This window comes from Peromyscus leucopus, chromosome X (genome assembly GCF_004664715.2).
Source record: "Peromyscus leucopus breed LL Stock chromosome X, UCI_PerLeu_2.1, whole genome shotgun sequence".
NCBI lineage: Eukaryota > Metazoa > Chordata > Mammalia > Rodentia > Cricetidae > Peromyscus > Peromyscus leucopus.
The window spans coordinates 39549379-39575052 of record NC_051083.1 but is presented as its reverse complement, the minus strand read 5'-3'; the positions used below and the strand labels follow the sequence as shown (position 1 = coordinate 39575052).

The following is a 25674-nucleotide window of genomic DNA, read 5'->3' as shown; positions in this document are numbered from 1 at the left end:
ACCTTACCTGTTCTAACTCTAGAAATAAATACTCTTGGACATTTACCCAATAGGGGCTAAACTACTGGGGGCTTGCAAAAACCAAGCAATATAATGTTCCATGTCTGAGCCTGCTGCCCTTGAAATCACCTCAACTCGTTGATTATAGAACAATTTATCCCTTAGCATGGGACACGGATGGGATGCTGGGATTGAAGGCTCCCACAAATGACACACTTTTACGTTGGGTGACTTATTTATATAAGTTTCCCTTGTAATGTGGACACTCACAGAGGAGCAAAACTTCCTAAAACCAAGGGATGTGAATGAAGTTGAAGGTGGCAATCTTGTGGATAGACGGGAAGCAAAGACCAGAAAACAACTTAACAGACGGGCAGCGGGCAGCACTTTACAGTTCCCTTTAGCCATATACAGATTCAAGAGGAAAAACAAACAAAACCAAAACCAACCATGCCTCTTGAAGACCAGAGAAGTCTCCACTTACTTATTGCATGGGCTCCATTCTCTTCCCCATTCACGGTGGCTTCTCCATTCTTTGGTGGGTTTTGCTGGGCAGCAGCTGCTGGTGTTGTGGCTGCTGTAGTTGTGGCTGTGGCTGCGGCAGCCGCCGCCGCTGCAGCCGCTGCATTGGCTTGCTGCTGAGCGAGCTTCTCCCGAAAGGCTTGCTGTCTTGTCTGAACGACATCGGGCATCACAGCATCAATCAACGATAGGGACTCAATGGGACGCCCATCAAATACCGTGCCATCCTAGGAAAGCAAGACAATGGTTACCCATAAGCTACCATGGAGAAACTAGCACAGACTAGGAATAAGGTGCCAGGGAGTTTTGTGGTAGGACAGGGTTCGAGGGCAAAGAGGGATGGGGAAGTGGATGAGGAGGACTTGTTCATAGAGAGCTAGCAGTAAAGATCATCCTTAGTGGAGATTTGATAGCTGTCAGACCGTATTTTGGCATTTAGGACATCTGAATATTTTCCTTTTATCCTATGACAAAACCTGCTACCATCAATGATTACTCAACCAGTAGGGTAGCTTTGCCTCCTTGAAGGATAAATCTCAATGTGTGTATATGAGAGGGGGAGTCCGAGGGGGACAGGGGGAAACATTTTCAGTCATCAACACTGGAAGCATGGGTTTATACTGCCATCTAGTGGGTAGAGGCAGGACATGCTGCTCACCATCCTCAGGTGTGCTGGAAATTACTCCTCTGAGACCACAGCCACGTCCTGAGACTGTTGGTAACCCTGAGTTACAAAGGTATAGTGCTGACATCGAGGGCAACTCTGAGCCACAAAGGTGACGTAGTGATGAGACTGATAGAAACCCTGACTGGATGCTACCACCAGAGCAGGCACCTCTACAATGGCCACCATTAACAATGGAGGAGGAATGAGCCCAATATAAAGACACTACACCACTGGATGTGCTCGACAATGACTCCCTGGTTTTAGTGTAGAGATGAAATATCACCATGATAGACCAGGCAATGCGTTCACTTGATCCCAATGCATATGTTATAGTGTCCTTTGTCTGCTTTCTACCTATCACACAAACATATCCACATATCCTTAAAAACACAGAAGTTCTTCCCTGAGGAAACACTCCAGATATTTGAATCATGAATCTTCAAATACCTCTAGGCTGTCTGCTGAGTGAAAAACAATGTTTCCACATGCTCTGAATTTCCAATTATCCCAGAAATGGAGAGGAATAAGTTTCGGTTGAATACTGTCTAAACAACAAATCGTTCTGGCAGGTTTTTTTATTTTTTTAAATTACAATACAATGTAAAAAATAATACAATGTGGTACAATATCACCCATCAGTCACCTGGCCCTGGATACTGGCTGTGAGTGGCCCTGGCCAGTCTTGATCTTTCCATATTACTTTCTTCTTTCATAGAGAGCCACAGTAATAAACAAGTGATTGTGTCACAAAACATGGTCATGTGGCTGGGCAGGTGTCTCAGTGGTTGAGAGCACAAGCTGCTCTTCTAGATGACCTGGGTTCAGTTCCCAGCACCCACATGGTGGCTCACAAGCATCTGTAATGCCAATTTCAGGCAACCCCATGCCCTCTTCTGGCCGTTGCAGGTACCACAAACCCAGTGGTACAGACATGGGTACAGGTTAAACACACATACACATAAAATAAAAATTAACTAATGAATTTAAAACAAAAGATCACTGTCAATACTGTCACACTTTTTTGTTTTGTTTTTAATGCTTGGAAACACATTACAAAGATTATCTACCCACAGACAAACAAAAGCCTCTTGGAAGATGAGAGAAATAGAAATCAGACATTACTTTTATGTTCTGAAGGACAATTTTTAAAGTAAAAGAGAATACAGAGAGAAAGTCTGGGCAAGATATTTCTAAGGGCAGGACCAGGTTCAGGGGAGGAGATAGGTGGCATGTGTCAGAGCAGGCCAATTGAAGTATGTATGGAAAAAGTATAAGGAAACTTGCTCTTTTGTAAGTTAAAACAAAACAAAACAACGTATGAACAGAGGTATCCTGCATGCATAGCTAAAGCTGCTCCCAGAAGCCAAAGACTATTTTTAAAAAAAAAAAAAACTGACAGAGGTGTGCTAACTTTCTACAGGTTGCTAGTCTGGAAGGACCTAAGAACCAAAATAATCCAGGTTATTGCCACTGTTGTCCATTTCCTACCAGAACTAGTTACTAAGACTCTGTTGCTGGTCTTTAAGATGTAAGACACAAATCAAGCAGGAACTGAGCTGGAAGTGTCTTCCTATAAGATACCTTTCATAGGGCTAGAAGGTACTAAGAAAGCTGCTGAGAAAGAATTGCTACTCAGCTATGAACCCCACATGCTTTGTACCACCAATCGCCAGGCAAGATGTGTCCACTGATACAACAGTGGCCCGATAACTGCTTTCTGATTGGATTTGAGACCTGCTCCACAAGTCAGAATTCACATCTGATACTGCAAACCCAGCCAAAATCCTGTGGCTGGGGAAGATACTGTTACAGTTTTGCTAAATGGACATGATGTGCTTATCAAATTCTAAATATTTATGTTTAAGCACAGATTAGTGCTGCTATTTGCTTTGCAGTGAGTGATACTACAGAGAATTGTAATTGGTAAAACTGCTGAAAATAAATGACCATTGAATATGCAGCTCTAAACTGGATCTCTATATTACCTGCTCCAAGGCTCAGTCTGAGAACATCAAAGGAAGTGGACAGAGAAAGAATGTAAGAGCCGGAAAAATAGGTAGTGTGTTACAAAAAACTGCTGTCCAAATTTCCCTCTGGGTATGCCCCCTGACAGTTTCACACAAAATACAGACTCTCCATGAGCATCCAGTAAGGGCCCTCTTTGACCAATCTGCCCTGGGAAATCAGAAAGAGAGCTTGTCTGCTCATGCAAAGCACTGGGCCGGAGTAGATGAAAGTCTGTAAGTAGAATGAATTGATTGTTTTTATCAGCCAACACCTTGTGATTCTGCAAACTCACACAAGGGGGCACCCAAAGCTTGCTGATGGTGCAGTGGCCTGCCTGTAGCTTCCACTTTTTACCAGGTACCTTAGAATGCACGCCAGACCCATGTGTAAGAAGCATACACATTCTCCAGAGATCTGCTAGGGGGAGGCTGGAACTCTGCCACATTCTCAGGAATGAACATACCTCATTGATACTGATCTCCGCCTCCACATACTGCAGTCCCTTCTGAAGAATGGAGATGAGGGCAGCCGGTGGCACTAGTGTTCCATTGATGTTGGACTGGCTAATGTGGCTTTCGATCCCAAACGTGAAGGCGGAGTGGGAAAAACCTGCAGGAAGAGGGAAGCAGAGGTAGGTTAGAGTAAAGTAGGGAGGGAGGTGTGGGCTGGAGATGTGACCATGGAACTGTGTGCACCAAGGGGCTGCAGAATGAAAGCTTAGCTTCTGAATTAGGATAGAGTAGGCAGGGAGACTAGGAAACACAGACTAAAGGAGCAATGGTGCTGCTGTGTGGTTAGAAATAGTCTTTGATGGCAAAGCTTGGCTTTTACATGGGTGGTGGGGAATGGAACACAGGCCCACATCCTTGCACAAGCAGTACTTTAACCACTGGACCATCTCTCCAACTGCTAAATGCATTTTGACTGGTATCTTCAACTTCAGATGGGTTTAATGGGAGTCAACTTTATCTGTCACTGAGACTTCCACTATAGTTTAGCTGTGATCTATCCCCCAAAGGCCCATATGCTAAAGGCTTGAGTGATAGCCAGTGGCACAACTGGTGGTGACAGAGCCTTTAACAAGTAGGACCTAATAGGAAGAAGTCAGGTCATCAGGTGTGACCTTTAAGGGGACACTGGGGACTCCTCTACCCCTTCCCATCTTTCTCGCTTAGCTTCCTAGCTACCATGAGGTGAGCCACTTTGCCATGCCACATACTCCCACCACCATGTTCTTCCACACCGACAGACCTAAAAGCACTGAGACCAAAGCAACCATGGACTAAGGCTTTTGGAAGAAATTTGCTTTGCTTGAGGTATTTGGTCATGATGAAAGAAATCTAACAGAACTACACAGGCAACTCTGGAAGGTGGGATACAGTATATCTCAAGAGTGTGACCATCTGAAAATAGGTTCATTGTAGGTATAATTTATTAAAACAAGTGTGCTGAGACCCTAGAATACAGTTCCTCATGTTGTGGTGACCCTCAACCATAAAACTATTCCACTGGTACTTCATAACTGTAATTTTGCTACTGTTATGAATTGTAATGCAAATATGTGTTTTCTGATGGTCTTAGGTGACCCCTGTAAAAGGGCTGTTGGGGGATCATGACCCACAGGCTGAGAACCAGTGATTTAGACCAATGTGACACATTTAGACATCAAGGTGATGCAGCTTCAAGCCAGGGGATGTCAAAGGTTGCTAATAAGCCACCAAAGTCAGGAGAGACATGGAACTGACTCCCCACACAGCCCTCAGAAGGAGACACTTGGCAAAAGCTTCATCAGAGACTTCTACTCTCCAACAGGGAAATGAACATTGGGGGTTCTCTATCGGACTGAAGTGTCTTCTTGATTGAGCTGCATGGGTAGGTACCAGGACGGGTTTTCATTAGTATTGCTTTGTAGGTCTTAAATATCTTAAAAGTTGTGAGAATTAAAAAATATTTTACTTGAGAACTAAAATCACATTGACCATGACAAAACAGAATTGTGTCCCACATGAGGCTCTATGAGCACACCTGCTGCTACCCATATGGCCTATTTTGTGAACAGGAGACATATGTGTCTAGTCTTTTAACTATGTACCATGAAGCAACATTTTGACAATGTCTCACTCACTAAGTTGACAAGGCTGGCCTTGAACTCATAGAGATCCACCTGTCTCTGTCTCCCAAGTGCTAAGTAAAGGCACACTTGTCACCATGCCTGGCTCAACTGCTCTTGATAATAATTTTAGTCTGATTTCCTGTCATGGGAAGAAAGATCATTCTCCCACATTCCAATCCAGGAATGAAGTACCCCTCCTCCACAAACCAGTCCTTCATCCCTAATACTTTTACAAAGAGGGTCCTTAGGTCTTTTTTTGTTGTTGTTGAGACAGGGTTTCTCTGTGTAGTTTTGGTGCCTGTCCTGGATCTCACTCTGTAGACCAGGCTGGCCTCGAACTCACAGAAATCTACCTGCCTCTACCTCCCGAGTGCTGGGATTAAAGGTGTGTGCCACCACCGTCCGGCTCCTTCAGTCTTTTTGATGACCCTATAGCCTGGCTTGCACTGGTGGTCTATCGTTCTGCCCAAGGCATGTTTAAAATGAACTCCCTTCAGAAAAGCAAGCTGGTTACCTGATTCCTGGAGGTAGCGATATACCAGAAAGTTCACCTCGTCGCTGGTAATGCTCATCTTAGCCTCACCTTGCGGCGATGAGGTCTTCGTCTCTATCAAGTGGGAGCCACCCTCTGTTAGAAAAACACCAAAAATACTGTTTTGAATACACTGTCTGTATTCACCTTCTGAATGTGTGTGTGTGTTGGGGGAGTGCTACAGATAGGTCCAGGGCCTTGTATATATTAGGCAAGTGCTCTACTACTGAACTATACCCTATGATATTTAAATAATGTTCATGTTTTCATACACATAATGGAAATTCATGACTGATTCACACTGTATTTTCTAATTGTGTGATTATATAAAATTTCATTGTAGCTTGGGGCCTAGTCTACCTATGGCCCTGGTTGATTGCCACCAAACACGTGTATACATACACACACACACACACACACACACACACACACACACACACACACAGAGAGAGAGAGAGAGAGAGAGAGAGAGAGAGAGAGGAGGGAGGGAGGAGGGAGAGAGAGAGAGAGAGAGAGAGAGAGAGAGAGAGAGAGAGAGAGAGAGAGAGAGAGGAGAGAGGCTATATATGTTACATACAGATAACAATACTAAACACTGCATTTACTATTACATATTATAACATCATATACATATTATAGGTTGACCAATTACCATCACATTGGATTATATATAAGACAGATGTATTCGCATGTGTATGACAGTTGATTTTAATTGTCAACTTGACACAATCTAGAGTGGCTTAGGAGGAGAGTCTCAATGAAGGACCATCTTGATCAGGCTGGCTTATGGCCATGTCTGTGAAGGAGTGTCTTTATTGTGTTAATTGACAAGAGAAAGCCCAGCCCACTGTGAGTGGCACCTAGGAGGGGCTGGTTCCTGAGTGTAGAAATAAAAAGCAAGCTGAGCACATGCTCACATTCAAATTCTCTTTGCTCTTCCTGTGGACTAGCTGCTTCAAGTTTCCTGTCTTGACTTCTCAGTGGTGGACTGTATCATGAAATTGTAAGTCAAATATACCCTTTCTCTCTTAAGGTGATGGGCATCTTATCACAGAAAGAGAAATGCAACTAGGAGTGGTGTGTGTGTGTGTGTGTGTGTGTGTGTGTGTGTGTGTGTGTGTTAGTTATACATACCCCAGGCAAAATGTTTTTCCCAAAAGAGAAGAGCTGGCATCAATTTTAGGGTCTGGATAGACTAATATATAAACCATACTAAGGAAGCCAGATACAGGGTCAAAAGAGTGCATAATCACCTGACTTTGTATTTGGTGAAACCGCAGTGCATTATAATTCAGAATGTGCTTGGTAATGGAACCATGCACATATGGAACCCTGACTCAACATGGGTAGATGTAGCTGGGTCAGGCACTAAGCACTTTCCCACACAGAAGACGCCTGAGCAGACTGGTAGGGATAGCAAGCCTTCCTTGGAAGAATGATGGTGTGGTCCTGGGGAAATAATTCATCAAAGTGTCTTCCCCTGAGGAAATTTAAAGGGGTCTGTACCATACACCTAAAGGTCACACAGGGTATGAGCAGCCCCAAGGATAGTGAACAACTGTCGGACTGAGTAGCTTACACATATCACTTTGACATCATTTGTGTCAAGGCTTCAGGTGAAGAGGTGCAGTGCAGGAAACATGAGGGACATAGAAAATCCCATGGAAACAGACCCTGCTTCATCAGTCTGTCAAGAATGATGAATTAATGAAAAGAAAATACATTGTATGCATGTATGAAGTTGTCAAAGAACTAATGAAAATGTATTTTTAAAAAATGCTTGTCTTTCTTGGGTGATAGTAATGTATTTGTGCAAGCATTGCCACAAAAAATTGACCTGAGATTTCTACTTGATGCCTTAGGGGGAAGAAATATATTCTTAGTAAATAGCTATAAATTCACAGTGCAACCTAACAAAAAATATAACTTAAGGAAATTAGACAATGCAATAATGTGTATAGCAAAACCCTGGGGCCTCAGCAGACCAGAAGACCCCTGGTGAGGCTGAGTATTGTCATGCTAACAGTCTCAGCTGCAGTGACAGGCTTACAGTCTCAGGGTGTCTCTGCCTCCCACACAGCAGCAAACCTCTGATTTTTCTATCAACAATTTGTTACAACAAGGTAATGGAAGGGCAGAGGTCACACTGGGTTATTAGAATGACAGAAAGAAAACAATTTGAAAAATGGGTTTTACCAAAACAAGTGAAATGTATTTTTTAGTATCACTCTCCAGGATTGCTATACATTTGTGGAAGGTGGTAAATGGGAGACTCTGAAATACATTCTGAAGAATGTTCATCTTAAAAAGAGGAAGTAGGGGACTGGAGAGACAGTTCAGTGGTTAAGAGGATACACTGCTTGTGCTAGTACCCATGCCAGGCAGCTCACAACTTCCTGTGACTCCAACTCCAGGGGATCCCAACCTCATTTCCCCTTTTTATTAAAAAAAAAAATACTTATTTTTATTTTAGGTGTATGAGTGTTTTTCCCTGCATATAGGTATGGGTACCAGGTGTATGCAGTACCTGAAGAGGCCAGAAGGGCGTATCATAGCCTCTGGATCTACAGTTATAGACTTGTGAGCAACCAATTGGATGCTGGGAACAGAATCTGTGTCCTCTGCAAGAACAAGTGCTCTTAACTCCTGGGCTATCTCTCTAGGCTCCACATTCTCTCTCTCTCTTTTTTTTTCATTTAAAAATATGCATAGGGCATACTGCCTGCATATTTGTCAGTGTCCACAGAGGACAGAAGGGGCATCTGATTCCGAGACTCAAGTTATAGGCAGTTAGGGGCTGCTGCATGTGTGCTGGGAATTAGAGTCACTGAGCCATCTCTCCAGCCCCATATCCTCTTTTTATACCACAGCGTTCATACAGTTAGTGCTGTCCATCTATGTATGGGTATGGGGCCATCCACTGGAGCATGGACAACCTGCCCTTAAAGAGAACTGATTCTTCCTCGCCTAGTATAGCCATCAACTGTCAATAGCGCCTCAGCTAAGGGTGGGGCCTTGTGAGTCTCTCATGCTCTACTCATGCTGGAATGGTGGCTGACTTGATCTTGCACAGGCAACAACTATTGTGAATTTATGAGTTCAATGGTCATGTCTAGAAGATACTATTTTGCAGTAGTCTCCCAACCACTGGCATTTACAGTCTTTGCACCTCTTCTGAAATATTCTCTGACTCTTGGGGATAGGGGGTATGTGATAGATATTCCGTTTATGTTAGCCAGTATTCTTATCTGTCAAGTCTAAAAATGTTGCTCAAATTACTCAAAGGGGGTCACATGAATGAGTCAGGAAAACATACCACAGCCATCACGTAGACTCAGGCCCCGTTTCCTAGTAACAGTTCACACCAGTGATTGTCAGGAAAGGAGAGGCTGACAAAGCCCAGCAAAGAAAGCAGCAGTTCAGAGACCCATGCTGGCCATTCGGTATCCGGCCACTTACAAGTGGAAACCCAGCTCTCATTTAAGACTTGACTAGTTAGTAGTATGGCACCCACTGCAGCCTGGAGCTCTGAGAGGCTCCAGGAATCTTTCTGAAACCCCACCCCCCACTTACAAATAAAAGAGAACATTTTCTACGTTCATAGATAGGCCCAGTCCCAAATAGAACAAGGAAGACAAGAGTGTTTCATCTGAGTTAATTTTCTCGCCTGAACTAGTTTTCAATAGAGACACCTTCAAGTAGTTGATGTGAGGTCTTTGGAGTTGGGATTATACCGGAAATGAAATAAAAAACAATTCCATTTGGAGTTGAATCCACAACTCTATCAATCCCCTCTCCCCCCTTTCCTGCCCTGCAAAACAAAAGAAAAAAGAAAAAGGCATTAAGGTTGATGGCATCTCTGAACCTCTTGCACTAGAGAGAAGTATCAACAGAAATAGTAATTTGAGGTTAAAGACTTCAAGAAATTAAGAGAACGTTATACCTACTGTTTTTGTTTGTCTGTCTTCTTTTCAAGACTTTAAGGTTGCAGAAGTTCCTGTTCCTTCACAAAACAGGTCAAGATTCAGTATCCACAGACCGTTAAGTGATTTATTTATTACCAGTTTTCAGGTATGATTAACAGTATTTAATAGCTATTAATCTTGGGGAAACAAGAGGATTGCTCAAAATCAACAAGATCTAAATTGCTACGTAGTATCTTTAAAAATGGAAACTGGAGACTTGGAGACTTCCCTAGCCCAGAGAGATGGTGCTGCTGTAAAGGACAGAGAGAACAAATTCATTACTTGCCACCAGAGGGCAACCTTGTTCTGCAGTGGAGAAGATGGTGCAAGGTGCTCACATTTTAGTGTGGGTGATACATCTGATGCGTCATTATATGGCAAAAATTCTCCTTTCAGTTTGTCCCATGATGCAGAGAATTTTCATGGCCATGACAAACTGCCTATATTTCTCAGGGAGGTAAGAAAGTGTCTTGTCCCTGCTATTAGCCTGCTGTTCTTTATGCTGGAAGAATCTGCAGTACAAAGGAATTATCTACTGAGACTCAGACTTAGGGTCCTGTTTCCATGAGGAACCAAGACGGCCAACCAGAGGATGGAAAATGGTCTCTAAGTACCCTTTCCATCCAGGGTAGGGAATCCAAATGCATTACATGCATGTATGGATGCTAAATAACTTTTTATAAGGGTATTTCTCTCTGCTGTATTAGTCTCAGCAGCTCTTATCTCCCTGGCTTCTTTCTCCATAACATCATTAGTCTCTAAGTTAAGTTCATGTTCATTTCATAATCAGTAGTACTTTAAGAGAAAATTCTTTTAATTATAGGTAGCTGGCCTTCAGAATTTCCTTATGGCCACAAAAACAGATTAATACAATGACCCTTGAGTCATATCTGTATGTGTCTTTCCTGTTCTACTGTAGATGCTTATTTGTTCATCAGATTAACAATGGGAGAAGGGAAGGAGATAAACAAAACCAAAAAGGTGGCCAATATGCATTTTATAGTTTGATCCCAATGTGGAAAATATGCAAATGAGGAAATGTTGTGAAGCAATAACACAGTGCAATAAGATGCAGTCATTAAAACAATATTTAGGAGAAAATGTCTATGCTAGTATTGTGTAGAAAAAAAAAGTAGGTGTAGATTGGGGTGGTGGCTCAGTGGGGAAAGCAGCACCTGACATGAACCTCTGGCCTCCATGTGAGCCTGCTTGTATGGGCAGGCACACCCCCAGACATGGGTGCACACCTATACACCCCATCCCCACCCCCACCCCCACCAATCAGTCAATCAACAAAAAAAAAAAAAAAGGAGGTGTGTGCATGGTACTACGTTTTGTTTTGTTTACACCCTCCTCTTCATTCATAACTAGCTCTAGGGATAGTTATGCTGAATTTACAACTGTGTGTGCTTTTTGTATTTTTCATTTTCTATTATAAACATGAACTGTTTTATATTTATTAAAATATAATTAAAATCCAGCAAAGACTAAGTATAGGGTTGAGAAAGGAGAGAAAGGGAGTCTTTTGTTAGAAAAAGAACTCTGCTTTTCACATAAGATTATCCTCACCAAAAGGCATGCCAAAAGGGTTGTATTGTGCCTGGCTGCCTTATTGGGTTAATTAAAATTTGCCCTCCCAAGATTTTCCGCTAGACCCCATGTACACACCCATGACAGATGCTAATGTTACACAAAAGGCATGCAGAGGCAGACCCAGAAAGCAACATTCTTGGACACGTTTACCTGGTAAGAGCAGACATCTGCTAAGGAAGTCCACTTCACACTAGTGGAGGATGTGCACAAGCCAAGCAGCAAGATTTTCTTAAAATCTTCTCTTCTAAACACAGATTTCTGTCCCCCACGACTGGCAAATCAGGAGGCTTGGAAGATACCAACAGACAGACATAAGCCTGTCTGGGGACCAGGCTCAGCTATAATTGTTGAGGCTTCGCCCCAGTGACCTACCTCCTCTAGCTAACCCTCACTTCCTAAAGTGGCCCCAACCTCTCAAAACAGTACCACTATCTGGGGACCAAGTGTTCAAGCACATGAACCTGTCGAGGCATTCACATCCTAACATCTGAAGAGCCTCTTCTCTATGCCTGTATGCACAGGCACTACGTTTTGTGATTGTTTAGCAGTTTCAATTCCACAGTTAAAAGACTGATAATATTTTTGTGGTTTTGTTTTATTACTTTTTTTTTCTGAGACATGGTCTTGCTATATACACCAGGCTGTTATATACACAATTTTCCTACCTCAGCTTCCTGAGTCCTGCGGTTACAGGAATAAATATATCACCATACCTGGCTCAAGACTGATACTTTGAGTGGTATTTGTGTGTTGTATGTATGTAGGCACATGAGAGTGTAGGGGTGCACATGCACATGTGCACATTCAGAAGCCAGACGTAGAGAATGGATGTCAGCCTCTATAGTTCTCTGCCTTAATTTTTGGCACAGGGTATCTCACTGAACCTGGAGACTGCCATTTGGGGTAGACTGGCTGGCCAGTGGACCTCTGGGATCTACCAGTCCCTCCTCTGCCTCAGGTTTACAAGTGAGCACACAAGACCAGGAGACAGAGGAGGGGATGGAAGGGGCCAGCCTGTGACCTCGGTAGGGCTTGCCTCTTAAATGTCCACTACCACACTGCTGCCAGCATCTGAATCCTTGGGGGCACACTCAAACCGCTGTAGTCAGTATTCACTGCACCCAATTTTTACTTGGGTATTAGGTCCTTATGCTTACCTGACAGGCACTTTACCATCTGAGCCATCTCCCCAGCCCCAAGACTGAATATATCTGAAATGCAAAATAAAATAAAAAGGCAACAGCAGCAGTGAGCAGGGTTCCTCAATCTGAGTCCTGATACCAGAAGGCAGGGCCTTCTTTGTTGTAATTCATTCCTATCAAGGGCCATGTGGAGCCTGTCCCTGAGAGTGGAGATTTTAGCTCCAACTCAGAGGGCTACAGCTAAAACAGGTGAGAAACCACTGTGTTCGTCTAGCCTGAAGTTAACAACCTGTAGCCCATTGCCACAGTCTATATACACAAGCTGGTTGGCATTCAGCAAGTTCAAATGGCTTCAACATAGATTCCCTGGCCCACAAAACAAACCATTAGATGTTTGCTGACCACTATGGACTGAATACAATGGTTTGAGTGTGCCCCCAAGGATTCAGATGCTGGGAGCAGTGTGGTGTGGACATTTAAAAGGCAAGCCCTCTTGAGGTCATAGACTGGCCCCTTCCCTCCTCTGTCTCCTGGCCTTGTGATGTAATCACTCTTGCAGGCATTCTTACTAGTGTGATGTGATAACCACGAGGTTAATACAGCTACAGGGGCCCTCGCATGAGCCAGACCTATGCTGTTTGGACTTTAAGGTTCCAAAACTGTGAGCCAAACAAACCTTTATATTTTAGTAAGTATCCAGCCTCACACATCTCCTTTTAATATAGACTAAAATACAGACTAAAACAATGACCCCCTAATCTCTCTTAGTCTTTCCTAGTCTAAGGCGGGGTTTTCCATTTCTACTATAGAAACAACTGCTTCAGCCCATCCTGCCTGAATGATGTTTACAGTGACATCTGTAAGTAAACATACTTCACAAACACACCCAACTATTTTAACAAGAGGTCCAAGAAAGCACTATGAACAAGGGATGCTGATCACTACATACTCAGTGCAATACCCAATCAAAACGCTGAGGCAGAATGGTTCCCCTTTCCCATGTTTTCTTTGACTATTCAAAATACAGTTCGAATGTACCCAAAATAGGGGGCTGGAGAGATAGCTCAGCAGTTAAGAGCACTGGCTGCTCTTTCAGGACTCAGGTTCAATTCCCAGCACCCACATGGCAGCTCACAATCTGTAACTCTAGTTCCAGGGGACATGATGTCCTCTTCTGGTAAGCTCCAGGCACACACATGTTGTACAGACATACATGCAAGCAAAACATTACCACACATAATAAAATAATTTTTTTAAAGCTCCCAATATTGATGGACACAGTAGCCGCTTGCTTTAAAAAAGATGAATAATTCTCCACTATTCCAGATCTGGAAACTACCATATGGTCCAGAAACTCTACCCTGAAGTAAATACACCAAAGAAACAAAGCATGTCCACACAAACACTTTCATTCAAGTGTTTAGGACCTCATTTTCCAGAGCAGACAAAAGATGCCCATCAACTGACAAACAGGAAAGTAAATCCAAAAATGCCTGAAATATATGGATCTCATTTCAGTAAAAGTTAAACCCGTTCTCACTAGTTCTGTTTGATCATCTGAAAATAACATAGCAAGAATTTTCAAAGATCTATTTAGTGCATGGGTGTGTGGGGTGCACATGTGGATCTGTGCATGAGCACATGGAGGTCAGAGGTCAACCACATGTGGCGTTACAAACACAGCTGCCTCACACACGGCTTTTACATGGGTTCTGAATTCAGATCCTTATATGCTTGCAAGGCAAGTACTTTATCAAGTGGGCCATTTTGTTGGCCCCTAAGTGTCCCGGTTTGCATTTAAAATTAGGAAAGCTTTGCGGGGTTTTAGAAGTGAATCAGAGTTACATAAAAAGATATTAAAAGTGAAGCTGAACACATAAAAATCTGTAAATAAAACTCTAAAATCAAAACAACATTTATTTATCTATCTGCTTATTTTGCTACAGTGCTAAGGATGAAACCTGGGGCTTCATGCATGACAAGCAAATGCTCTACAGCTGAAGTGCTCCCCTAACTCCAAGGTAAGAACTTCACTTTACACCATCAATTTTATTTTGGATGTTCATTTAAAGTGATCAGTTGGAGCACACACCACTGTGTGCTGTCTGAGAAATTCTGGTCTGTGACTAGATTTATACAGAGTGATCTGTATGACTTCCTACAAAATTTCCAAGGCAGCCAGCAAGTCAATCTGCAGACAGATATAAATCATATTCACAAACTAATGAAGCAGAGAATTCACATGTGCGATCCAAATAAAAGCTACACCCTGTGCCCCATTCTAATAAAAGTCACAGCTTACGTGTAGCTCATGATATTGACAAGAAAGACTGCTTTTTGAAGGTGTTGTTTCCTCACAGTGACACTTGGAGAAGCTTATTTTAGCTCAACCAAGATCCAAAACTCTTAAGAAGGTCATAAAAGGTGAAAAGTAACCATGGAAGCCATAGTAAGTCCCTGATGTTCCTTCCTTCCATCCTTCCCTCCCTCCCTCCTTCAATTTTAGCAGAAAGATCTGTAACTTCTTCCTAAAATATAATTTGAAATCAAGTGCAGAGCTTTGTTGAATGAAGGCCCACTTCTCAAATGGATGGCAGGCACAAAATGGAGGGACCCCATGGAAGGAGGTGGCTTACCGTCACAGTGAGTGCATGTGTAGATCTCTGGAGCAGTGGGCCACCCAGCATCCGATCACAGACCTTGAGAGGTGCCCACAAAGACCAGGACTACCCTGAAGAGAAACAGAAAGACTTGCAAACAAATGTCATGAAAATCCATGAATCCATCCCTTTTCATCCCTACTTAGGATGAGATGGAATCCTAAGTCATATTTTACACATTTTATTCGTTCATCATTTTTGTCTTCACCTTTTGTATGAAGATAGAGGTTCTAGATACAAAGAATACAAAATGGAATAGGGATTAAAACAGCTGACCAGGCATTATTATACATGTAGCAATTCTGACATGATAAAATCACTACTAACATAGATTCTGCTGGTGCTATCACTTAAAATAATGTCCCAGGAGGCACCTTAGTCTTTAGGACAGTATTTTATGCAACCAATAACCTGTGTACACCCTCAGGTAAAGACATGCATAACATTTAGAATAAATCTAGCATGCTTGTTAGTGTGTTGGCACATCTGCTCATATCGTATCTTTGGCTCATCAAAAAGCAAAGTCATCACCAACTAATGTCTTTATTCTTTTGTTTCCCTTGGTGCTAGGGGTATAAAACCTAGAGCCTTGAAGGAGCCAGGCAAGAGTTCAATCATACCCTAGCTCCATTTCAACCTCTCTAGTGGTGTTTTTATGAACTGCCATTTCAAAGGGTTCTGACTGAATTTATTTCTGTATTTTTACCTACTTGTTTACTGATTCATTTAGTGTATATCTGTGTGTGCACCTGAGGCACCCAGAGGACAACTTTCCAAAGTCAGTTCCCTCCTTCCACCATTTGTGTCTCTGGGATCACACTGAGTCTAGTCAACAAACTTGCTGCTGGGTACTTTTACCCTCTGAGCCATCTTGCAGGACCCTGAAATGACTTTGAAGAATCTAGGCTCCTAGCTCATGAAAACACCATCCTTTACATCACACCAAAAATTTCTTTAAGAGGCTGGAAAGATGGCTCTGTGGTTAAGAGCACTGGCTGCTCCTGCAGAGAACCCAGATTCAGTTCCCAAATCCCATATGGTGAGCTGGCTCATAACGGTAACTCCTGTTCCAGGAGATTCAATACTCTCTGGCCTCTATAGGCATGATGCATGAATGTGGTGCACATACATACATGCAGAAATTAACATATACATATAAAATTAAAAAACTATTTTTATTTTTCAACAACTAAGAACACAAATCAGCTAACCAGCAGATCTAACCTAACAAGATCTACTCCTACTACCCTTGTAAACTTTCTTTCTTTATGAATGAATCCTGCTCCTGGAGTTCAAACTATCCAAAACCATCAGAAAACGCAAGAACCAAGGAAATTCAATTCCAGCCTCTCAAATTCTTATTTGATCATCTTGAGCAACAGCTAAAAGGTGCAGGTTTGCTGTAACTCCAAGCCACCAGTGAAGCTGTGAGGGAGGGTGCTGGTTATTACCCATTATAAACTGTTTTCAGGAAATTCAAGCAAATCAGCCCTACAGAGTTATGTTTATAGTTCTGCTGTTTAAAGGAAGGAAATGAAAGAGATTTGACAGGCAAGTTCACAGGCTTCCATGTTTCATTCCAATATTAAAAAAGAAAGAAATCTTAAGGATTTTAGAAATAAAAATAAGACTCATAAAAATTTCACCTACAAAAATCTCTGAATGGAAATTAAAAGACACCAAACCAGAATGAACCAGGCACAAAGGAATATGCTTGTAAAATAAAAAATTTCGCTATGAAGAAAATGCAGTGGGAAAGAGGGGCTGGAGAGATGGCCCTGCAGTTAGAGTCCTCTGCTCACTTGCAGAGGACTGAGGTCAGTTCCCAGCACCCACATGGCAGATTCAATTATCTGTGCCTCTATTTCCTGACAATGTTGGCTTCCTCTGGTACTGCACATGCATGTGATACCTATACACACATGCAGGCAAACACTCATATACATCAAATAAAGACAAGTATATCCTTTTAAAAGGAAAAATGTGGTGGAAAAAGGACAAAACTCTTTGAAGGAAGCTGAAGGGGAAGCAATGACTACTCAGGGTAAGCTGTAAATTATGGGGTGGGGGATAAGCCTTATGATGAAATAGCTAAATGCTACAAAGTATCAAAATATAAGCAGCTGTCACCACAAAAAGCTCCAAATTGCCTGTAAATTAAAAGATTAAACCCTATCATAATTCAATAAGCAATTAATATACTAACAGTTCTTATTACAAGCTGTTCAGAGAAAACTTTAGAATTGAATTCCTATTTTCCTTGGTCCAAAACAGATGGTAACTCACAAATCAGAGTTTCAAAACTGAAGACTATCTTTTATATATGTTGTGAAACTCTGTAAGCCTAATTGATTTTATCATCTGTGTGTGATCAACACATACACACACACACACACACACACACACACACACACACACACACACACAAAGGGGAATTATGACTTTGGTTAATGGCATTCTTCTGGTTATACAACCTGTCAAAAATAATTAGTTGATTGCTGAAAACAGTAAATTAAAATCCTTCTAAGAGCTAGTTTAGACTGATTTCCCCATGATTAGTACCATAAACAAAAGCATCATCAATAGTTGGTGTTCTCGGGGCTGGAGAGATGGCTCAGTGGGTAAAATGATTGCTTTGCAAGCATGAGGACCTGAGTTTAGATCCCCAGAAACCATACAAAACCTGGACATGGCCCTGAACATCTGTAACCTCAATGCTGTTGGATAGGGACAAGCAGATCACTGGCAGTCTAACCAATCAGTGAGCTCCAGGTTCAGTACAAGTTTGCCTTGGTCATTGTGCTTTATCAGAGCAATAGAAAAATAACTAAGAAACTCACTGTATTTTTATTGTTCATGAATTCCCTAAGTTGGACACAGAATTCCTAAGGCATAAGGTACCCCCAACCTTCCTTTTTTTTCTCCACTGTATCCTGTATTTCCTTCTGTTATGTTATCCAAAATATCATTTTTATGCCTACTGCTAATAGGAAGAATGCCATCCCATGTTGATTTCTGTACTCTAGGTTGAACGCACAGTATGTACAGTAGGAGGGAGAGGGAGGGAGAAAGAGTGAGGGTGGATGTACCATATATGGTCACAGAACATTGCAGTAGCAGATAACACACATTAACACAGTAATTACACAATCTCTCTGCCACATTATTGCAAAATGACAGAAGGAAGTAAAATATTTTCACAAGGATACTAGAGTTCAGAAAGATTTCTTTGGAATTCTTCCTGTGTAGGTTGGAGTTCAGTGACTTGCACATGGCTAAGTAAGTTCTCTACCACAGAGCAGCATCCCTGCCCTGTTCTATTTTTCTTTTGGGACAACATCTCATTGAATTAATGATGCAGAGTAACCTGAAAATGAGATCCTTCTGCCTCAGCCTCCTCAATGCTGGGGCTACAGGATTTTAAGTAGGTCCTCCTTCTACACCCCTGGATGTGACATCTCAGCACACTAATGTCCTATTTGAGTGTTCCTGAGCCAGCATTCACCTACTTTCCTACCCTCTATCTCTTCATACAGTTACTGTTCCACAGGGTTGAGAAGTCACACAGATGTAGCTAAATGTCCAAACTCAGGAATGCCCTCTGTTAAGGCCCATTCTGAAGTTAAACAGGTAGGTTTCTTCATTCCCACTTTATTCTAAACCCTGTTCATCACTTTATAGTGCTTCAGAAAAGCTCTGCACATTTGAAAAAATACTCATTTCTAGTTGTTTCTAGAAAAAATACAACATTTCTAGTTGTTTGGTGTTTTGCCTGCAAGTATGTCTGTGTGAAGATGTTGAATCCTGGAGTTACAGACAGTGGATGTGCTGGAACTAGACATGAGTGCAGCGACTGTGGGCCAGTGCTGGGACCACAAATGAGTGCTACAAAGAGTACTCGGGATTACAAATCAATGCTTGGATTACCAGTGAGCTTTGGGAGTACAAGGATTTCAGGTGAAGGTACTAGATGCACAGCGAGCTCTGAGATTAAAGGCATGGCATGCATGCTAATACGTAGCCTACCAGCAGCACAAGCATTTTAGCACTTTCGCATGCATGTGTGTGTAAGCCACAGGTTGACATCAGTGATTTGATTGCTCTGCACCTTATTTACTGAGGCAGTCCCTCACTGAACGGAGAGCTCACTTGTTGAGCTAATCTAACTAGACAGATTGCTCCAGGGATGCCTCTGTCTCTTGCACAGTGGGCTTTACTTAGGTTTTTCTATAGGTTCTAGGGATCCAAAGCCTGGTCCTCATCCTTGTATAGCAAGTGGTTATTCCACTTGGCCATGTCTAATCACATGGAATTTTTAAATTGCATATAAGAAACGGTGTTGAAATGATATATAAAAGTGTGTTCCTCAAAGGCAGTTACTTTGGGGATTACATTCTTAGCCTATGAGAAGAGCATTAGCAATTTAAAGAGTCCTCTTTAAAAATGATGTCAAATTGAAAAATATTTTCCTCACAAAAGGAAATCCTGTCGTCAAGACTCATTTACCCCAAAATGACAAGAACATTCTGACTTGAGTTCCCTATCATTAAATATACTCCAGCATCCTCAAGATTATTGTTTTTAGTTGAAGTAAAATGAAATCACTTAACATAAAATTAACCATTTGAAAATGTGCACTTTGGTGGTATTTAGTACAATGACATCTTAAGGAACCACTACCCACAAAAAACTTCTATCATACTAAAGGAAAACCTTCCACCTATGCACGCACAATCATTCTACCCCTCTGCTCGGAGTATCAGAACTGCTAGTTGGATGTCCATACCCATACCAGAGTATGATACCCTTCCGCTCGGAGTATCAGAACTGCTAGTTGGATGTCCATACCTGTGTCAGAGTATGACACCCCTCTGCTTGGAGTATCAGAACTGTTAGTTGGATTTACCTACTCTGAACATTTTACATAAATACATATCACATAGTGACCATTTTTGTCTGGCTTCTTCTCTATTTCCAGAGCTCTTCCTTCCACAGCAAGGCTCTAACTTCATTCCTTTTTATAGCCATGCACCATGTTGTTAGTGTTAAGTGATTTTCCTTCCAGGGGCGATCAGGCAATGTTGGGAGAAACCAAGTGGAGGTGAGCTCCAGGGCAGTGACAGAGAGAAACAAAAGCACACATGTGCGCACATATGTGGTCTCCAAAATAATATAAAAATCAATGTGCAATTCCCAATAGGCTCTGGAAGCCTGAAATCTATGACAGTATTTGACTGAAACAAAAGTATGCCAAGATGCTAATGACTTAAAAAATAAGTATAATAATAGTGCCAAGAAGTAGGCCAGGTCTCCATGAACCTTTATCCACTGGGAATTAAAATCAGGCCACCACCCTCAATTTTCTTTTTACCCATGAAACTATGACAATGGGCATAGGAAGGTGAAAATTGACAATATCTGAATTGTTTCCTCAGATTACCTTCATTTAATTTATTTCTTTGTTTTATTTTTATTTATTTGTTTGTTTTGTTTTTAGAGACGGGATTCCTAACACCCACCTTGAGGCTCCACACACACATGTCAGATATTCATATACACATGTACAGCCCATATGAAAATGAGGAAGAGGGGAAAAACTCAATTCAGCAACTCAGGCATCAAATTTTAAGATCAGACACCCAAAAATATACTAACTTGATACTAGCATGTTGAGCAATGATGTGGTAAAATACATTTGCATTTTATAATTAAGCCATGCAGTTTCTATAAGAGCAGAAGTCTGTATACCTGAGGAAAGCACTGCAGATCATAACATATAACCAGTCTCAATTCTCAGAGTGTGGTGAGTACTTGGACAGTACATGTGTTGTGTGTTCAGAACCAAGGCTGAAGTGAGGTTACACATATGCATGATTTCTCCTCCACCTTACTGATTGAGGGAGGGTCTCAATCAAGTCACTGATTCAGTTAGTCTTGCTAACCAGCTTGCTCTAGGAAATCCCAGGTCTCTATCTTTCCAGGATGGAATTATTACAGGTGGGGATCCAAACTCAAGTCCTCACACTTGGCCAGGCAAGTACTTTGAACACTGAGCCATCTCCCAAGATCTGACATCAGTTTCATTAAAATAATAATGACAAAAATAATAATGGGACTTTGGCTTAGGATTAGGACAGAATGTCCAAAAATTTTTGAAATGGTCTTAAATATTTTGTGCTATGTATTTATACAAAGTGGCATTCTTGGCAATGAAGATTGTAAGTTCAAAATATTGATCAACTTTGAAAACCAATGAGGATGTTCTACATCCTACCACATCATCACTTAATTCTTTATGTAAAAATAAACACATCCATCTCACTAGTATGCAAATCTGCATTCATGTTAATGATAAAGTACAAAAGAACTTTTCTGGAATAAATTTTTATGATTTATCATCAGTAATGTTTTATATTTCCTATATATGCAGAATTGTATACAAATTACTTAGGCAAAAATTTCATGAGGAGAAATCAAACAAAATTAGCCTTGATTTCAACACGGTATTTTGTCATTGTTGTACATAAATGCCCTATGTTTATATGCATTTCTGAAGATGCATCATACAAGGAATCCCCTCCTTTTTAAAATTAGATTTATAGTGTTTATGTATGATACTGCCTTTCTTAACAATAACTAATTTCGTATACAAATTCTGAGGGCCTAAACTTAATATCCTTTAAAAACTGAGCTTATATAGCATAAACACAATAGACAGCTATAAATTTAAAGCAAGGAGCCGGGCAGTGGTGGCGCAAGCCTTTAATTCCAGCACTCGGGAGGCAGAGGCAGGCGGATCTGTGAGTTCGAGGCCAGCCTGGGCTACCAAGTGAGTTCCAGGAAAAGGCACAAAGCTACACAGAGAAACTCTGTCTCAAAAAACCAAAAAAAAAAAATTTAAAGCAAGGATTGTTGGAGAAAAATTTAATTTAAAAATAGTATAGGAAAAATAATAAAAAAATACTGTTCCATGTCTACAGGCTGAATTGGAGTCGGAGTTCTCTGGGGGGTAGGTGTAATATTTCAGTGATGTTATCTGCAGGTGGCATTCTTGGCTTATGACATCAATTTTCCCTTAACATGTGGAAGGAACACTCTACAGAATGTGACAGGGTCTGAGCAATGTTTGACATATATTTAAGATAGAGAAAATGGGGACTGGAGGGATGGCTCAGCAGTTAAGAGAACTGGCTGTTCTTCCACAGATCCTGGGTTTGATTAACAGCACCCACAAGGTGGCTCAGAACCATGAGTAACTTCAGTTCCTGGCATGCTTGTGGTGCTCAAAAGTACATGCAAAGGAGAGGCAAAACACCCACATAAGTAAAAATAAAATAAAGATTTTTGAAATATTTTTAAGATTATTTACTGAGTTTGTATAGTAAGTTAGGAGGTACTGCCAACTGCTGCTACTACCACTTTCCATGAGTGTTCAATGTTATACATGATACCTACAAACAGAAGCTTTCTTGGTAACCCAAGTCTGCATGGTGCAGGAAGTCAAGACCAAGTTATAAGCATATTTCCCACCATTATCTTCCCAATTTAGGTTAGTATTCATAAACAAAGAAAAACTAGTTAACTACAGGAGTCAACAGACTGTTTATAACATGTATAAAAATGAAATATATGACAATAGTTCAGGACTAAAGATAGATATTGTGAAGTTCTAACATGACACAGTAATGTCAACAGATAGATATACAGAGGATGACAAAGATGATGGCTATAAACACTAGAACCACACAGTAAGAGAGAGAGAGAGAATACAGTTAATCGAAGGGCAGAATTGTAAAAATCTCTAAGTCATAAAAGTATACAGAAATGATAAGGGATAGGGAGAAACAAATGAAGAAAAGTAGTAGAAATACAAAGTGAATGGTCAGTATTAAATGGTGTGTTAAAATAATACAACTGGGTGATAATAAGCCAGATCCCACTTATGTTGTCTATAACAAACACACTATGCATGCATGTGTATTCTACTAGTAAATGTATAAGGTAATGATACGTCATGCTTATTGTGATGACCACATCATTGAGAATCTTTATATGTTAATTACCCACATTCACATATATTTTTATATCAATAAATTCACACACATTCATATTAATCTATGTGGTAGTTAGTGTTAATTCTTAGCTTGACAGATTTTGGAGTCACCTGGGAGACAAGCCTTCAGGCATACCTGTGAGGGATTATTTGGCCTCTGGACATGCCAGTAATGAATTATGTTGACTAGGTTAATGAAGTAGGAAAGATCTGTTATGAAAGTGGTCATGAACTGTATAAAAAAGGAGAACGAGAACTGATCTCTCAGCTTCCTGGTTTTAGATGCCAAGTAATCAACTGACTCATGTTTCTGTGCCTTTGATTTCCTTATCACGATGGACTGTAGCTTTGAACTATGAGCCAGAAAAAGCCTTTACACCTTCAAGTTGCTTTTACAAAACTGTTATTATATGTGTGTGAATGTTTTGCCTCTTGCACGTATGTCTGTGTATCACAGGCATGTCTAGTGCCCTCAGAGGTGAGAAGAGGACATCAGATTCCCTAAATATGGAGTTATAGACATGAGTCATCATGTGGGTGGCTGGGACTTGAACCTGGGTCCTCCGGAAGAGAAGCAGTGCTCCTAACTGCAGAGCCATCTCTCTGGCACTTCCCTCAAGTTGTTTTTTGTCAGAGTATTTTACCACAGCAATAGCAAAAGAGATTAATAATAATACTAGCTCTGAATACACATATTATACTCAATTTATCATCCTGTGTTTTGTGACTTTTTTTAATTTCCTTCCAGAGTCCAGAGAAAGTACTTTAAAAATAATGACAATAAGGACTAGGAAGATGATTCGGTGGATATAGAGCTTGCCTTACAAGCATGAGAACTGGAGCTCAGATCCCCAGAACCCATGTACAGCCAGATAAAAGTGTGTATTTGTAATCTCAGTACTCTTACAGTGAGACAGGAAGAACCCTGGAATCTTACAGACCAGCTAGCCTGGAGGATGAAGCAAAACAAGAGACTATCTCAAAAACAGTGGAAGATGAAGATGCACACCTGTGGTTATCCTTTGGCTACCATATATGCACATATACCATACATACATACATACACACACACACACACACACACACACACACACACACACACACACACACACACCAAAGATAACATAAAAGAGGAAATGTAAACTGGATATGGTGGGGCCTGCCTGTTATCCCAAGACCTATGAGGTGAGATGTGAGGATCAAGAGCTTGGGACCAGTCTTGGCTATATGGCAAGATTATTTCTTTTTTAAAAATGAGGGCCTGGCTTGGTGGCTCACCTAAAATCCAAGCACTTTGGAAGCCACAGCAGATACATCTCTGAGTTCATGAGCAGCCTGATCTACATAGCAAGCTCCAGGACAGCAAAGACTACATAGTAAGACCTTGTAACAAACCATTTAAGGATGCTACAGAGTTCTGCCTATTATCTAGTACGGTTGGTAAGTGAATACTCCATCATATAAGGTCAGCACTCTACTGCAAGAAGACTGAAAAATGACCTGGCCACCAGGCTCCTTAAGGAGTACAGTGTATCACACACTGGGGCATTTGAGAGATTCACTTTCCTCACTTTCAAGGTGGTAGGTAATTCAGGTATCCACGGACACTGCTGGTGATGATACTGGCAGGAGATGAGAGGGCTGGGTAGCAGAAATCACATAATTGCCATCATGTACCTCTATTGTGAGTGCTGTTCTCATTTCTCTTAATCAAGAAAACAATGATGGTCTATATCTTTAAGTTATACTCCTCAGCTAGGCATTTTAATAGTCATTGGTTCACATTATGGACATCTAAGAACAAAGAAACACACAGGAAGTCTGTAACATAATCAATGTAGATAAAATGTACATCTCATTAGGCTATTATGGATGTTATGACTATACTATCAGGGCAAGTACTGTATTCCAAGTGGGAACAGAGCCAGTAAGAAGCAAATGGACAGATGAGGACATGTTCGAAGACATCTTTACCCACAAAGACAAACTGTGGCTAAGTGATCCTACAGCCAATAGTTTGCTGACCTCTACCATGAAGCAGTATCACCATGGCCTGGTTAATCCCTGCACTGCAAAAACAAGGAAAAGTCAAAATAGATAATCTACAGCTATTATCAGGGTGAACACAGACATTACACACTGGGTCTAAAAGGTTGTGGACATCACTCCAGGTTAACACAGGTCTACTTTCTGTCACTGAGGGATTTATCAGTGAAGAGGGGAGGAACCATGAGAGGGGCCATGGTCCAGGACTCTGGTCCCTGGGATCTGCACCTTAGGAATATCAAACTATGTTTTGATGAGGCTCCGAGGACATGGACACAACCAGCCTTGCAAAAACTTCCAAGCTACTCTGCAGACAAATACTTTTCAATTCCTAAGATAAACAATCAGCCCTTCTGCAAGAACTGATCCCTCAG

General features: G+C 41.3%; 1 protein-coding gene across 14 annotated transcripts in view; it reads right to left on the bottom strand.

Annotated features, from left to right (window-relative positions):
* The window catches only part of LOC114681372 (F-box-like/WD repeat-containing protein TBL1X), a 164490-nt gene that overhangs the window by 17260 nt on the left and 121556 nt on the right, over window positions 1-25674 (bottom strand). For 10 of the 14 annotated variants that reach the window (XM_028854855.2, XM_028854858.2, XM_037198825.1 and 7 more), the window contains 6 exons: window positions 15178-15272; window positions 11550-11686; window positions 9789-9844; window positions 5824-5937; window positions 3660-3805; window positions 485-749 (listed from right to left, as the gene is read on the bottom strand). In XM_028854855.2, the coding sequence (XP_028710688.1) occupies window positions 485-749; window positions 3660-3805; window positions 5824-5937; window positions 9789-9844; window positions 11550-11566 (598 nt within the window). In that variant the 5' untranslated portion in view covers window positions 11567-11686; window positions 15178-15272. Of the gene's footprint in view, window positions 1-484; window positions 750-3659; window positions 3806-5823; window positions 5938-9784; window positions 9845-11549; window positions 11687-12556; window positions 12611-15177; window positions 15273-25674 lie in introns of those variants that run through there. The other 4 variants (XM_028854851.2, XM_028854860.2, XM_028854859.2 and 1 more) reach the window with 4 other exon arrangements.